At 42.0% G+C, this 17260-nt stretch overlaps 1 protein-coding gene across 1 annotated transcript in view; it reads left to right on the forward strand.

The window, feature by feature from the left end:
* The window catches only part of SSR3 (signal sequence receptor subunit 3), a 31492-nt gene extending 14959 nt beyond the window's left edge, over positions 1–16533 (forward strand). Inside the window, exons 4-5 of the mRNA XM_069213296.1 lie at positions 9034–9165; positions 16326–16533. Coding sequence (XP_069069397.1) covers positions 9034–9165; positions 16326–16392 — 199 coding nt within the window. The 3' untranslated portion in view covers positions 16393–16533. The remainder of the gene's footprint in view (positions 1–9033; positions 9166–16325) is intronic.
* The last annotated feature ends 727 nt before the right edge of the window (positions 16534–17260 follow it).

Genomic DNA, 17260 nt, shown 5'->3' on the forward strand with positions numbered 1-17260 from the left:
ACACGGCTAAAGCCATGGGTGCTCTGCATACCACGCAATACAGAGGTTCATTTCGAAAACCTCAATACAGGGGTGGTTTTAGAGCGCAAACACCTGAGGCATCCACCTCACAATCCAAATCATCTTACCAGCCTCAATACCAACAAGGTGGGTTTAGAGGAAATTATAAAGGCCAATTCCCCAGAGGTAGGGGAAAATATCTGCCAACAAAACAAGCCTCACAGCCAAAACAGTGACTCTCCATCTCTTCCCAAATCACACCTCACCTGTGGAAGGAAGACTGCAGACGTTCCACAACAATTGGATACCCATTACAACAGACAACTGGGTATTGTCTATTATCTGCAATGGTTATTGCATAGAATTGGCACAAATTCCCCCAGACATACCTCCAAAACCACACAAACTCTTCTCCCAACACATCTCCATGTTGCAAGAAGAAGTACAATCACTATTACTCAAACAAGCCATAGAACTTGTACCTCAAAATCAGATAGGAACAGGGGTTTACTCCGTGTACTACCCTATTCCCAAAAAAGATGGAACCTTGAGACCAATATTAGATCGCAGAACTCTGTCTTTACATCCTATCAGAACGCTTTCACATGGTAACACTACAAGATGTAGTCCCACTACTACAACAGCAAGATTTCATGGCAACATTAGACCTCAAGGATGTATATTTTCACATACCCATCCATCCTGCGCACAGAAAATACCTCAGGTTTGTAATACAGGGAAAACATTACCAGTTCAAAGTGTTACCCTTTGGGATAACAACAGCTCCCCGAGTATTTACAAAATATCTGGCGGTAGTTGCGGCCTACCTAAGAAGGCAACACATTCATGTCTTTCCATATCTGGACGATTGGCTAATAAAATCCAACAGTCATACACAGTGTCAAAACCATACACATTATGTAATACAAACCCTACACACTCTAGGGTTCTCTACAAACTACCAAAAATCTCACCTGCAACCTGCGCAAATTCAACAGTATTTAGGAGCCACACTAAATACGCAAACAGCACTTGCAAGCCCAAGTCCACAAAGAGTGCAAGCATTCCACAATGTATTAGCACAAATTCACTCAAACCAACAGTACACAGTAAAATTTGTAATGAAACTGTTGGGCATGATGGCATCATGCATCGCCATTGTCCCAAATGCAAGATTAAACATGCGGCCTTTACAACAGTGCCTTGCAAAACAATGGTCGCAGGCACACGGTCAACTTCAAGATCTAGTGTTGATAGACTGCCAAACACGCATATCACTTCAGTGGTGGAATTCCACAAATCTAAACAAAGGGCGGCCATTTCAAAACCCTGTGCCTCAGACCATACTTACAACAGATGCATCAATGATTGGGTGGGGAGCACACCTCAACAATCACAACATTCAAGGACAATGGGACACCAAACACAAACAACTTCACATCAATCACCTAGAATTGCTAGCCGTATTCCTAGCACTGAGAGCCTTTCAGCCTCTTCTCATTCACAACACATTCTTATCAAAACAGACAACATGACTACAATGTATTACCTAAACAAACAAGGAGGGACCCACTCATCGCAACTGTCCCTTCTAGCACACAAGATTTGGCATTGGGCAATACACAACAACATTCACCTGGTAGCACAATACATTCCAGGGACACACAACCAATTGGCAGATGTTCTCAGCCGAGATCATCAACAAACACGAGTGGGAAATTCATCCCCAAGTGCTTCATACATACTTTCATCACTGGGGAATACCAGACATAGACCTATTCGCCACCAGCGAAAACGCAAAATGGCGAAACTTCGCATCCAGGTTCCCACACCCTCTATCCAAGGGCAATGCTCTATGGATCAACTGGTCAGGGATATTTGCTTGTGCTTTCCCCCTCTCATTCCATTTCTAGTCAACAAACTGCGTCAAATAAACTCATACTTATAGCACCAACGTGGGCACGTCAACGATGGTACACAAAACTGTTCAATCTGTCAGCAGTGGTACCACACATCAAACCCCCCAACAGACCAGATCTGTTAATGCAAAACAAGCAACTGATCAGGCATCCAGATCCCAAAATACTCAATCTAGCGATTTGGCTCCTGAAGTCTTAGTTTGGATAGTTACATCTTCCAACAGAATGTATGGAAGTAATTAAACAAGCAAGAAAACCCACTACCAGGCAGTGTTATGCGAACAAATGGAAAAGGTTTGTGTTTTACTGTCAATTTAAACAGATTGCCCCTCTTTCAGCGTCAATACAAGCCATTGTAGGTTACTTGCTTCATCTGCAAAAAGCACATTTAGCCTTCTCGTCCATCAAAATACACGTCACTGCTATTTCAGCGTATTTGCAAAATATACAACACACCTCTCTATTTAGGGTCCCTGTTATCAAAGCCTTTATGGAAGAACTAAAACGCATCATACCACCAAGAACACCCCCAGTGCCTTTGTGGAATCTAAATATTGTACTCACACGACTCACGGGTCCACCGTTTGAACCTATGCATTCATGTCAGATTCAATACCTAACATGGAAAGTTGCATTCCTAGTTGCAATTACTTCATTAAGAAGTTAGTGAAATCCAAGCTTTCACTATTCAAGAACCGTTCATACAAGTACACAAACATAAAGTGGTTGTAGGAAGTTGGCTCTGTATGTAATATTTCAAAGTAAGAAATAGCAAGCACAGAGTCCAAGGGTTCCCCTTAGAGGTAAGATAGTGGCAAAATGAGATAATTCTAATGCTCTATTTTGTGGTAGTGTGGTCGAGCAGTAGGCTTATCAGAGGAGTAGTGTTAAGCATTTGTTGTACACACACAGGCAATAAATGAGGAACACACACTCAGAGACTATTCCAGGCCAATAGGTTTTTGTATAGAAAAATATCTTTTCTTGGTTTATTTTAAGAACCACAGGTTCAAGATTTACAAGTAATACTTCAAATGAAAGGTATTTCATGTAGGAACTTTGAATTAGAAAAATAGCATATACAGGGAGTGCAGAATTATTAGGCAAATGAGTATTTTGACCACATCATCCTCTTTATGCATGTTGTCTTACTCCAAGCTGTATAGGCTCGAAAGCCTACTACCAATTAAGCATATTAGGTGATGTGCATCTCTGTAATGAGAAGGGGTGTGGTCTAATGACATCAACACCCTATATCAGGTGTGCATAATTATTAGGCAACTTCCTTTCCTTTGGCGAAATGGGTCAAAAGAAGGACTTGACAGGCTCAGAAAAGTCAAAAATAGTGAGATATCTTGCAGAGGGATGCAGCACTCTTAAAATTGCAAAGCTTCTGAAGTGTGATCATCGAACAATCAAGCGTTTCATTCAAAATAGTCAACAGGGTCGCAAGAAGCGTGTGGAAAAACCAAGGCGCAAAATAACTGCCCATGAACTGAGAAAAGTCAAGCGTGCAGCTGCCACGATGCCACTTGCCACCAGTTTGGCCATATTTCAGAGCTGCAATATCACTGGAGTGCCCAAAAGCACAAGGTGTGCAATACTCGGAGACATGGCCAAGGTAAGAAAGGCTGAAAGACGACCACCACTGAACAAGACACACAAGCTGAAACGTCAAGACTGGGCCAATAAATATCTCAAGACTGATTTTTCTAAGGTTTTATGGACTGATGAAATGAGAGTGAGTCTTGATGGGCCAGATGGATGGGCCCGTGGCTGGATTGGCTGGATTGGTAAAGGGCAGAGAGCTCCAGTCCGACTCAGACGCCAGCAAGGTGGAGGTGGAGTACTGGTTTGGGCTGGTATCATCAAAGATGAGCTTGTGGGGCCTTTTCGGGTTGAGGATGGAGTCAAGCTCAACTCCCAGTCCTACTGCCTGTTCCTGGAAGACACCTTCTTCAAGCAGTGGTACAGGAAGAAGTCTGCATCCTTCAAGAAAAACATGATTTTCATGCAGGACAATGCTCCATCACACGCGTCCAAGTACTCCACAGCGTGGCTGGCAAGAAAGGGTATAAAAGAAGGAAATCTAATGACATGGCCTCCTTGTTCACCTGATCTGAACCCCATTGAGAACCTGTGGTCCATCATCAAATGTGAGATTTACAAGGAGGGAAAACAGTACACCTCTCTGAACAGTGTCTGGGAGGCTGTGGTTGCTGCTGCACGCAATGTTGATGGTGAACAGATCAAAACACTGACAGAATCCATGGATGGCAGGCTTTTGAGTGTCCTTGCAAAGAAAGGTGGCTATATTGGTCACTGATTTGTTTTTGTTTTGTTTTTGAATGTCAGAAATGTATATTTGTGAATGTTGAGATGTTATATTGGTTTCACTGGTAATAATAAATAATTGAAATGGGTATATATTTGTTTTTTGTTAAGTTGCCTAATAATTATGCACAGTAATAGTCACCTGCACACACAGATATCCCCCTAACATAGCTAAAACTAAAAACAAACTAAAAACTACTTCCAAAAATAATCAGCTTTGATATTAATGAGTTTTTTGGGTTCATTGAGAACATGGTTGTTGTTCAATAATAAAATTAATCCTCAAAAATACAACTTGCCTAATAATTCTGCACTCCCTGTACAGTTTTCACATAAATGACATATAGCTATTTTAAAACTAGACACTGCAATTTTCAACAGTTCCTGGGGGAGGTAAGTGTTTCTTAGTTTTTGCAGGTAAGTAAACCACCTACGGGGTTCAGGTTTGGGTCCAAGGTAGCCCACCGTTGGGGGTTCAGAGCAAACCCAAAGTTACCACACCAGCAGCTCAGGGCCGGTCAGGTGCAGAGGTCAAAGTGGTGCCCAAAACGCATGGGCTTCAATGGAGAAGGGGGTGCCCCGGTTCCAGTCTGCCAGCAGGTAAGTACCCGCGTCTTCGGAGGGCAGACCAGGGGGGTTTTGTAGGGCACTGGGAGGGTACACAAGTCAGCACAGAAAGTACACCCTCAGCGGCACGGGGGCAGCCGGGTGCAGTGTGCAAACAAGCGTCAAGTTCGCAATAGGATTCAATGGGAGACCAAGGGGTCTCTTCAGCGATGCAGGCAAGGGGGAGGCTCCTCGGGGTAGGCACCACCTGGGCAAGGGAGAGGGCCACCTGGGGGTCGCTCCTGCACTGGAGGTCGGATCCTTCACGTCCTGGGGGCTGCGGGTGCAGTGTCTTTACCAGGCGTCGGGTCTTTGAAGCAGGCAGTCGCGGTCAGGGGGAGCCTCGGGTTTCCCTCTGCAGGCGTCGCTATGGGGCTCACGGGGGTCAACTCTGCCTACTCAAGGTCTTGTAGTCGCCGGGGAGTCCTCCCTGTGGTGTTTGTTCTCCACAGGTCGAGCCGGGGTGTCGGGTGCAGAGTGCAAAGTCGCATGCTTCCGGCAGGAAACGTGTGTTGTTTCAAAGTTGCTTCTTTGTTGCAAAGTTGTAGTCTTTGTTGAACAGAGCCGCTGTTCTCTGGAGTTCTTGGTCCTTCTAGATGCAGGGTAGTCCTCTGAGGCTTCAGAGGTTGCTCGACCCTGGGAACGCGTCGCTGGAGCAGCGTCTTTAGAAGTGGAGAGACAGGCCGGTAGAGCTGGGGCCAAAGCAGTTTGTGTCTCCGTCTTCTCTGCAGGTTTTTCAGTTCAGCAGTCCTCTTCTTCTTAGGTTGCAGGAATCTGAGTTCCTAGGTTCTGGGGAGCCCCTAAATACTGAATTTAGGGGTGTGTTTAGGTCTGGGGGATTAGTAGCCAATGGCTACTAGCCCTGAGGGTGGCTACACCCTCTCTGTGCCTCCTCCCTGATGGGAGGGGGGCACTTCCTTATCCCTATTGGGGGAATCCTCCATCTGCAAGATGGAGGATTTCTAAAAGTCCGAGTCACCTCAGCTCAGGACACCTAAGGGGCTGTCCTGACTGGCCAGTGACTCCTCCTTGTTTTTCTCATTATCTCCTCCGGCCTTGTCGCCAAAAGTGGGGCCGTGGCCGGAGGGGGCGGGCAACTCCACTAGCTGGAGTGCCCTGGGGTGCTGTAACAAAGGGGGTGAGCCTGTGAGGCTCACCGCCAGGTGTTACAGTTCCTGCAGGGGGAGGTGAGAGGCACCTCCACCCAGTACAGGCTTTGTTACTAGCCACAGAGTGACAAAGGCACTCTCCCCATGTGGCCAGCAACATGTCTGGTGTGTGGCAGGCTGCTAAAACTAGTCAGCCTACACGGATAGTCGGTGAAGGTTTCAGGGGGCACCTCTAAGGTGCCCTCTGGGGTGTATGTTACAATAAAATGTACACTGGCATCAGTGTACAATTTATTGTGCTGAGAAGTTTGATACCAAACTTCACAGTTTTCAGTGTAGCCATTATGGTGCTGTGGAGTTCGTGCATGACAGACTCCCAGACCATATACTCTCATGGCTACCCTGCACTTACAATATCTAAGGTTTTGCTTAGACACTGTAGGGGCATAGTGCTCATGCACTTATGCTCTCACCTATGGTATAGTGCACCCTGCCTTAGGGCTGTAAGGCCTGCTAGAGGGGTGACTTATCTATACCTATAGGCAGTGTGAGGTTGGCCTGGCACCCTGAGGGGAGTGCCATGTCGACTTAGTCATTTTATCCCCACTAGCACACACAAGCTGGCAAGCAGTGTGTCTGTGCTGAGTGAGGGGTCCCCAGGGTGGCTTACGACATGCTGCAGCCCTTAGAGACCTTCCCTGGCATCAGGGCCCTTGGTACCAGAGGTACCAGTTACAAGTGGCTTATCTGGATGCCAGGGTGTGCCAATTGTGGAAACAAAAGTACAGTTTAGGGAAAGAACACTGGTGCTGGGGCCTGGTTAGCAGGCCTCAGCACACTTTCAAATCATAACTTGGCATCAGCAAAGGCAAAAAGTCAGGGGGTAACCATGCCAAGGAGGCATTTCCTTACAGTGGTACTTCGAGCAAACCCAAAGGTGATATCGCCATTTCATATCAATGAAACAGTGGAACTCCCAGTCTTCTTCCCACAGCCAGACTCTGTAGCAGAAAGAGATCTGCATACATTGGACATTAAAAGAGCTATAATGTATTACATTGATAGAACTAAATCATTTAGGAAAACCAAACAGTTGTTTGTGGCATTCCAGAAACCACTTACTGGTAACCCTATCTCAAAGCAAGGACTAGCTAGATGGATAGTAAAATGCATCCAAACATGATACCTAAAAGCCAAAAGTCCGCTATTAGTAACACCAAAAGCACATTCCACCAGGAAAAAAGGGGCAACAATGGCTTTTTTAGGAAATATACCAATGACAGAAATCTGTAAAGCAGCTACTTGGTCAGCACCCCATACATTGACCAAGCATTACTGTGTAGATGTGTTAGCAACACAACAGGTCACAGTAGGACAGGCTGTACTAAGAACACTATTTCAAACAACTTCAACTCCTACAGGCTGACCACCGCTTATGGGAAGTAATACTGCTTTGTAATCTATTCATAGCATGTGTATCTGCAGCTACACATGCCATCGAACGGAAAATGTCACTTACCCAGTGTACATCTGTTCGTGGCATGTTCCGCTGCAGATTCACATGCACCCTCCCCGGGAGCCTGTAGCCATTTAAGTTTAAAACATTCATTTTTACATATGTATATATATCTTTATTCCATTTGCATGGACATCTCTTTGCTTTATACACTATCACTCCTACCTTACCCTCTGCGGGAAAACAATCTAACATGGAGTCGATGCCCATGCGCAATGGAACTGAAGAGGAGGAGTCACTTGATCCTGTGACTCGAAAACACTTCTTCGAAGAAAAACAACTTGTAACACTCCGAGCCCAACACTAGATGGCAGGGCTATGCATAGCATGTGAATCTGCAGCGGAACATGCCACGAACAGATGTACACTGGGTAAGTGACATTTTCCATATATATATATATATATATCTCGTCATTGTAAATATATCTAGAGTAAAGGATAATAAACATACTTTCCTATATATACTTTTTTTTTTTTTTAACAATATTTTGATAGCAGAAACTTTTAAAACTTTATGTTCTGGTACAATACCTTTGTGGCTAACACCGTAAGGATGGGAGATTCTACCAAGTGTTAACCAGCCGTCCTTCCCATTGAACGTGTGCTTTGTTCAGACATTCCCAATCTTTCATCGCCTGTCCAATGGTCCTTCTTTTCCTTTAGGGGTCTCTAGAATACAGCTTAAAGGTGGACATATAGATTTGTTTCCAAAAATAAGATTTGATGTCAGAGCTAGCAGTCATGACTTGTATACATCTGTGTTATTCCATGTAAGGTCCTCCACGTTTGGAAAACCGAAGTGAATTCAGAATACTAGAAATGCAAAGTTTGCTGTAGCAGCAAAAGTGGAAAGTAAAATTTGGCTTTTTCTTTCACGTTCCGCTAGCTGGAACATGCAGCCCATCAGTTCTCCCAACTGCTGCTTCCATGTGTTAAATTGCCCTCTTGTGACTAGAGACCTAAAGGGGAGAAGGAGTGTCAAGACAACAATTCTGTATAACCAAAAACGAGTTATCGAAGTCACTATTACTTGCTTTCATTTCAAGAGAAGCACAATGTGTTTTAAGTGAAATATAAGTAAGTATGAGCAGAGGGATAGAAAGCAAAATAAAACCATTGGAGCCAGGCGAACTTAGTCCACTGGTGATACTTTATGAGAAAAAGAAAATCAAAAAGACCAAATGTGATGAACAAACCTGTTCATGGAAAACATTAAAGAGTCCTAGGCACCACTTATCTAAATCGCACATTTAACATTAATTTAAAAAGGAAGCATTGTGATAGTTAAATTTGGCACACAGAGATAAAAGGATTCAAAGACTTCAAGTAAAATGTAATTGAACGTGTGTTGTTAATAGACATTTGTTTTATAAGCAGTGCTGCACTTGGTGGATTTAAAATACTGTCCATGTCTGTGCACATCAGAATTCTCTGATTAAATATATTTCGATTGTAAATCCTCATTTGGCAATTAATAAAAGCATTTGTGTCTAAACTCCTCTGTGTGATGTTTTTATGCATCCCTTTTATGTTTTTAACACATTTTTAGAATTCTGTGGAAGAAGAATGAAGTTGCTGACTATGAGGCTACAACTTTTTCCATTTTCTACAACAACACACTTTTCCTGGTCCTTGTCATCATTGCATCATTTTTCCTTCTGAGGAATTTCAACCCCACTGTGTATCCTTTTTTCCCAGTTCAGTTCTACAGATTCATCATTTGCTGTCTTTTAAGATCTGTAGAGTTCTGTATTTTGGCCAATCGAAAACTGCTTTTAAGTCCACTGTCACTGTTGAACAGTCAGTTATTTACAATTGCTTTGTCTGTTGCTGATGTTACTTAAATTTATTTCACAAGGGACAGGTGATGCAGTGGATGCGCTGTTGCAGATCTCCAGTGAAAGATTTGATCATGAGCTTTCGACTTACTATATGTACACGATAACCGGAGTTGGGTGCATTTCTCTTAACTTGTTTCCTTCTTTTCTTAGTAGTTGAAGTCTGTACACGAAAGCAAGGCTGTATGTGTTATCCACATTCCAATTCACCTGCTATATTACCTCCAAGATCACTTCTTTACGTCATGCTGTTCAGCTTGTATATATGTGAACTCGATAAATACTATTCAGACACTACATTTCCTTCCACCTTTACACTGAATGCACTCAGTTGATTAAACATTTGTGAGGGTGCATATAGAATCTGAATTCTTTGCAATTTTGAATGAAATAACTGGATGAGCGAGAGTTGGTTCCAGGACAACATGGCGGTTCGGCGTGTTCAAGGTTGCTTTTATAGATGTCATTGTGAAGTCCCTGGGTATGAAGTTGAGAAAGTTCTGATGTGCATTTTTGAACAAGATGTGATTCTTAAAGTGCATGTGAAAATCTAGGGTTCATTATTGATGCTTCTAGGTCTATTGATTCTCAAAATTATTCAGTGGCAAAACGTATTTGTTCTAATTTGCTCCTCTGAGACAAATTATCAATATAATTGCACAAACAGTAGGGCCACAGTTAATGGGGAATATATAATCAACTCCCAATTTGTGCATCCCAGAGACAAAATAATCCCACTGCAAAGAATATGTAATATGGGCCTCCAGCTGATACTTAACCGCAGAAGATCTGTTCATATCTCTGATGCTAGAGGTTTGATGTCGACACTTTGGCTGCCATATCAGTCCAGAATCCGATTGAAAGTTCTGTGTTTAATTTTCAAGCACCTCAACATACTAGCCATGTTGAATCTATAATGTTGGATGTTATGTGTCACAAGAACCTATAGATCCTGGAACATTACCCAGGCTTTATATACCCCATATAGCTTCAACCCATGGGTGGTAAATGTGTGAGGTTACTGTGCTCCTCTGTGGAATAAACAGTCACCAACGTTGTAAAGAACACTGATGATAGAGAAGTCTAAATCAAAGCTGAAGGTATTCCTCTTTTAGAACTACTTGAACTGTCACCTGGGTATCAATGAGGCAGATCATTGGTTGAACATCACTCAGAAACTACTGTTAAATGTTTTGTGTGCTCTATAGATGGGGTATTTATTCATTCATCACTTCTTGCACAAATTGTAGAATTACAGAGTCTTAAATGGCAGGGTGGGGTTAGAATGTTCAGATAAATATAAGATGTGAATGGCACACAATCAATTATCAATGAAGCATTATGATGTTAAAAACGTATAAGACTTACTACATGTCTTGTTTAGGGTCAAAATATTTCCTCATCATACTAAAGGAATGGTGGATCCCTTTTGACAAAAACTGCATATGATGCACAAGACCCGAAAGCTATTTTCCCATATCATTTATACAACTGTTTGTAAAAGTGCTGAAGAAGTGGCCCTGCTTCCATTACAAGAGCATTTGGAAGGTTATGTTCTACTAGGAAATAGGCAATCAGGATTTAATCATAGAGGAAATTAAATTGCTTTGATGTCCAATCCTCTCTTTTGTATATCAATATTAGTATAGATTGGCATTTTCTCTAAGCAGTGGCATTTGCCCTATGTAGTTGGATTTATCAGAGGCATTTAAAGCATTTGCCCTTCAAAGGTAGAGTTCAGAAAATTCTATTAAAATCTCTGTAAAGAGGACTGTATTGCCTCCTGAGAAGATATCAATAAGTAGGCAAATTCTGTGATTGTAAATTGAGACAGTGTGTATCGGGTTGGATAAATCGGTCACCTCAGCAGAGTTGAAATGGCTTGGGCAATGCATCTTGATTGGATCAAATTCCTTTGGAATTTTATAAAACCTGTATCAAACATTTCAGGGTTACTTGCACAGGCCCTCTAAGTTCTTTTTAACTCCTTTGACTTTCTTAGTTAGGTTTCTTGCTATTGAGGAGAAATCAAAATAGTTAGCGTAATAAGGGAAGGTTCGAACTGTCGCGTAGGCTCTCATTATCTTAATGAGACTACTGGATTTTGAGCAGCAAGATTGTCCACAATGTGGGGGACTGAGTCTGACCCACGGTGGATGACGCTTGTCACTCCAAATCCGGGCTTTGCTCTGGCTAACTAGCAGTGCCTCATCTCTCCCAAATGGCAGAGACAATTGGGCAGCCGAGCGCATGACATATCAATACTTCTCAGGGAAGTCGTAGTCACTCAAGTCACAACCAGTTCTCTCATACACAATGCGGTCTCATATATAAATGACAATAAAGGCAGTATAAGTTTTAAAGATTGGTTTAATAAAACAACTGCATTTTGGATAACCAAGCGTGAGCTGCAGTAACCAGAACTACACAACACAGTAATATTAAAATAGTGACTATGAGAGTGAAACACAAGAATAAGGCTATCATGGTGCCACTATTTTATTCTCTCTCTAAGTTATATTTTGAGCACAGCATGTTATGCTCTAAGCCTGCCTTTCAGGTACCCCCGGGAAGACATCAACCCTCATACCTGAGCAAAGGCCTGTAATCTGCATCAGCATCTGCAACGGGGCATTCAGCATACAGTTGTGGTTCCCTGGCTGGAATCTCCCTCTTGGCGTGTACTAGAACTAGAAAGTGTTTGTTTTTATAACTAACACGCAGATGTTCTAAGAAAATGTCCCTACGTAAGGATGTGTATTTTCTTTGAATGCTGGAGACTAAACTTATACAACGTTTACCGGAAATGTACCAGACTGTAGCCTTGACTGAAGCACAGGGCGATCAAGAATGCATTATTTGAGAATGCAGTGCTAAACTAAGCTAAACAGTGTGATAGAAGAAATTAAAACAAGACCATAAAAACCAGTTATTGTAAAATAACAGTGCGAAGCTGAATAAAATATATCTCTGGCAAAGTGCACAGCGGCCTAGTATGTTAAACTAACGTACATGGAGCTATACATAAAATGGCTACACAACAGAACGTGCTCTGGTTCTTATCAGCCAATATGTTTGATCAATGCACATTCGAAGATTTATACAAGGATCTTGGCCAATACATTATCTCCAGTGATCCTTGATGTGGTTAACCCTATTCAACATGGGCTTATTCCAGGACGTGACACAACTTCTCATGTGAACACGGCTATAACTGCCTTGGAGGTAACATCAGTGGAAGAGGCCCCCACAGAGATGATAATGGTGGATGCCGAAAAGACATTCAACTTGGTCCTGTCAATCACTCTGAGCAGTTAGGACTAGGAGAGAGTTAGGTCCTGGGTTTATCACTCGGATATAGCTACCATAAGGGGGGATTTTTTTGTAGGAGTAAATTATCAGATTCTCTTAAAATCACTAGGGGCATCCAGCAGGGGTGTCTTATATCACCACAACCTTTTGCGCTTTGTCTGAAATCTTATATTCAGGCCTTGCGGTTAGCAGACTCTATTAGCACACTACACCCGCATTGCTTTGAACTAATTCTTAGCTTACGCTGATTATGCCATTATCACATCTTCTCCAGTTGCCGCATCAAGGGTAGTTGAGTCACTGGTGACAGAATTTGGGCGGGTTTCTGAATACAAATTCAACTTCGATAAGATTCTGGCCGTCTCAAATGTCTTTGCATACAGTATCCTCAATTTCCTTGGGATATAGGGGGAATCTCCCCACCTGCTGTCCAATTTTACTATTTAGCAACATGTTTTTCATATTACTATGGTTTTTGCTAGGGAATTGTGGCCACTGGGATAGATTTTCTATGATTAACTCCCTTGGGGGGTGGACCTCAAACCATATGTAGGTTTTATTGATAGTCTATTTAAACAGGACATGATTCAAGACCCTACAGGTCTATCATCAAATATGGCCCTGTTTAAAAACCTATTCCAGGCAGTGCCCCTTTCAACCAATATACGTATTTGGGATGTAATCCAAACTTCCTGTTATCTGTTCCTCATAGCTTGCTCCATTGTTGGTGGGTATATAGGACTTCACACATCAGGACAACTGTTTGCTAGCACTACTTTGCTTTCCTACGAGGCGCTACAACAGCAGCTGCCAACCCGCCCTCCCTCCCAATCAAACCTCCCCCCGGTCAGCGTTTTTTTTTTTTTTTTAAGCTATCTCCAACTTAGGGCCTGATTTAGAGTTTGGCGGAGGCGGGTATTCCGTCACAAACGTGATGGATATTCCATCCACTGTAACAATCCCATAACAGCCTACAGTGATAGTAATACGGCGGACAGGATAAACGTCATGTTTGTGACAAAGTAACCGTCCGCCAAACATTAAATCAGGCCCTTGGTCATTTTTTGTTAGGCTTGGAGGAGGGAGAGGTAAATTGTGCTAAGAATAATTTTCTTGAGTCCCTTATGATATTGCAAATATAAGTTTGTCCTATAAGTAGATTTTCGCAGCTGAATCTGAGGGGAGAACCAATGTATTTCGGAGAAATAGTCCTCGCTTGGGGGTCAAGGTGACACCTCAAAATATCGAAAGCAGTAACTTTCTGGCATAGACAGTCTTGAATGTGTCTCAAGTTAAGGCTCATCATTGCTCAAGTGGCTGGACTCATTCTTTTGTAGCAATTTACAAGTATGGAGATTCAACAAGATCTACTCTAATAATGAATTCCTCCAAATACATTTTTCGATTAATATAAGTCACATTAGAGTTCTCCTGTTATATAGATGTTTTTGCCACCCGTTTGTGTTATGGTACTCTTGGGTTACTTAAAATATATTTGTAATGTACAGTTAGGAATGTCTTATTCTTTAAATGTAAAGGTTTCTGAAAAAGGCGCAAAACCGCTCTTTTCAAACCCTACAAATAAAATCAATATATACAGTAATATTTTAGAATTAATGTGACCGGATTTCTTTCAAATGACTTTCTTTTAATATGAAACAATACAAACGCACTGCCATGTGAGATGGTTAGATGGGCAGAGTTGAACACGTGGACAATGCGTTTGTTAATGCAGTCTCTCACATTATATCACTTATATACCTTAAGCCTCAACTATATATACATGCCGAGGATAAAGTCATATTAGAGATATTTCAGTTATTCTATAATCCCAATAAATAGGTCAAATGGCTTTTGTTTTTTCTTATCTTTTAATCATGGGCATCATATTAAGTGGAGAGACTTGAATCGACTGGCTAATGCGTTAGAGTCCTAAACGCGCAAGAAAGGAATCCTCCTGGAATTTATACATTTGTCCCCCTTATTGTTGTTATAGTACTGCCAACAAGTGTTTGACTTTTGCTTGCTTCAGAACAGTTCTAGGACTTATCACTGTGGGATGTTTTGCAGACACACTTCAGTTATCGTCCCATAATAAAGGTCGTTTCCACTTTTTCCCATCTCCTTTCCATCTTCTATACTCATTTAAGTCCCTGAGAAAGCATAGGCACTATTGCTCGCAAGACATTTTGTTAGCTTATATTATGCTTACAGCCCACACATTGCTTTCTATTAGCTGGCTCCATCATCCCACTAATTTGCTGCTCGTTTGTAAGCGCATGCAGGTTCACTTCTTCTTTGTATTTGGCCCTCCCCTAGAGCATGAGCAAGTAGTTGTATCCTTCTGCTGCTTGTGTTTTGGTAGATACCTTTTTTAAAAACATTTTTATTGAAGCACTCCATAAGAGTGCATGTTTTTGCAAGCTGTCTTACTCAAGTGCTTCATCTCCGCACACTCTGTGTTGCTCGCCTGTGTCTCTCTTCTTTGAATTCCTATGCTCTATAGCCTTGCGTAGCTCTCTCGGCCACATGCTTCTGACCCTTCTTGCACTCACGTTACCCTCTCACATGTTATTCTGTGAATGGCAGCTTCATCATGGTTTTTATTTTTATGTCTTTTTTTCTAAAATCTTTCAAGCTGTATAGTATTAAGAAGACACCTTGGCAGAGCCAGTAGGTCTCTAATGCAATATCTGTTGGTTTTTCCAGTGCTTGTTTTGTTTTGGAGCCAGTCATTTCCCTAAGATGGCAATAAAGGCAGGGGTTTCAGGTAGGACCTTATTTCATGGATGGAGTCTGTGACTGTGCCACAAATGGTGGTTTATTTTTGCAACTTGTGTTAGTGTCTCCCTCTTCTCTCTCTTCGCTGCTGCGAGGTTTCCTTTTTTTGGGAACCAGTCTTCTCCATGGTGTTGGAAGGACATTCTCATCCTCTTGTTTCCATTGTGTATTTATTTTTCTACTGTGTTGGAAGATGTGGCAGGTGGGAAAACTGGCTGTGCCGGCAAACTCACAAAGGTAGTAAGTTTGCTACCTTTTACAACCTCCGAAAGTGCTTTTACATTTCAGTGTAAGTAAATATAACCCATTTTGTGTAGCCATACATTGTTATCAAATGTTCTGTTCTGTGTTAATTGCCACTGCCATAGCAGCATAGTAGTCTGCTATCAGAAAGCAAGCTCAAGTGGATTAGAGACAGTTGTCACAGCCAGGATGCCTTACTTGCATCGGGCTTGTTGCCTGTAAATTAGTTCCATCACAGTTCACTGCCATTCTTATATTGCAAATTAATATTATGAAGCTGGTGATTGATTTGCAAACATTTATAACATATAACATAAAAAACACATCTGATGATTTGAATAATTTTAGTTTAATGCTTCTGTTAAGGGCCAGGAGCAAATCGATATCTGGCTAAACTCATTCTGTTGCGTTGAACATTACCCTTCACATTCAGGAAATGTGTACCATTTCTTTGTACATGGTTACTTTTGAGTGTCTTAAATGAAATGTGTGAAATAAGGAAACTTTTATAAAATGCCAACGTGATAATTAGGGTGAACTGTTGATGAGGGGGCAGCTGTACTAATGGACATCACTGATTTGTACTTTTGGCATGCATACCTTTTAATGTCTTGACTTGCAAGTTATCTTTGTTCAGAGGTTTTTTTACCTTAACATTCTTTTTCAGAAACTACATTCTGTCTATCAGTGCTTCATCAGGACTAATCGCTCTACTCTCCACGGGATCTAAATAGACAGAAGCAATGCAGAAAAACGTGTCTTTTGTGGGAAGTGTAAAAATGTAGAGTCCTGTTGCAAACTTCATAAGGGTTTTCCACACAGGGGTTTTTATATTATTCGAGTGGTTCAATAAACTTCCAAGGTTTTTGCTATGATTGAATTCCCTGCATTGATTGTACACATCTAGCTTCTTAAATAATATATTGAGTGTCTCAGTTGTAGATGCCTTTTTGAATCAAATCATGATAGTTGTGTGATTACTGCTCCTCCTTTAAGACCAATTTAGTACTGAAGTATTAACTTTAGTAGCGTACATAGTTGTGACACACTTTGTCAGCAGTTAATTGTATACAGTAACTCCGAAGAATGAAGTGCACTTCATTTAGTGATTTGTCTCGAGCGCTTTTCTATTTTTTTATGAAGTGCTTTATTGGGTTTTACAAAATAAGCAATATGTAGAAAGTACTCACTTAACAAAAAAAACAACAGGGCGCAAGTGAACAGAGAGGGCATGCCAGGGAGCAACCTTGCACACAGCAGGAAAAGGAAAAACCTACATTAAGAAACAAATATGAGCCCGTCTATGTCAGCCAAAAAAGAACACCAAGTGAGTATACCCCTGCCCGCTAAAAAACACCCAAAAATAAGTGAGGAAGGGAAAGAAAATAGTGGAGGAGCGGTGATCTAAAATGGAAGCCGGGAGTGCAGGAGAGGAGAGAAAGGGTAAAGAGAAAGGGGGGGGAGGAAAAGAGGAGGGGAGGCAGACAGCAGAAAAGAGACTGGAGAGGTGGGCCCAGGGAATTGCTGTAGGACTCTCGTCATGGGGACTAGACTTCTGGTTTCGGGCAGCAGCACCACCGCATATGCGGGACTACGTCTATC

This window comes from Pleurodeles waltl, chromosome 11 (assembly GCF_031143425.1).
Source record: "Pleurodeles waltl isolate 20211129_DDA chromosome 11, aPleWal1.hap1.20221129, whole genome shotgun sequence".
Taxonomy (NCBI): Eukaryota; Metazoa; Chordata; class Amphibia; order Caudata; family Salamandridae; genus Pleurodeles; species Pleurodeles waltl.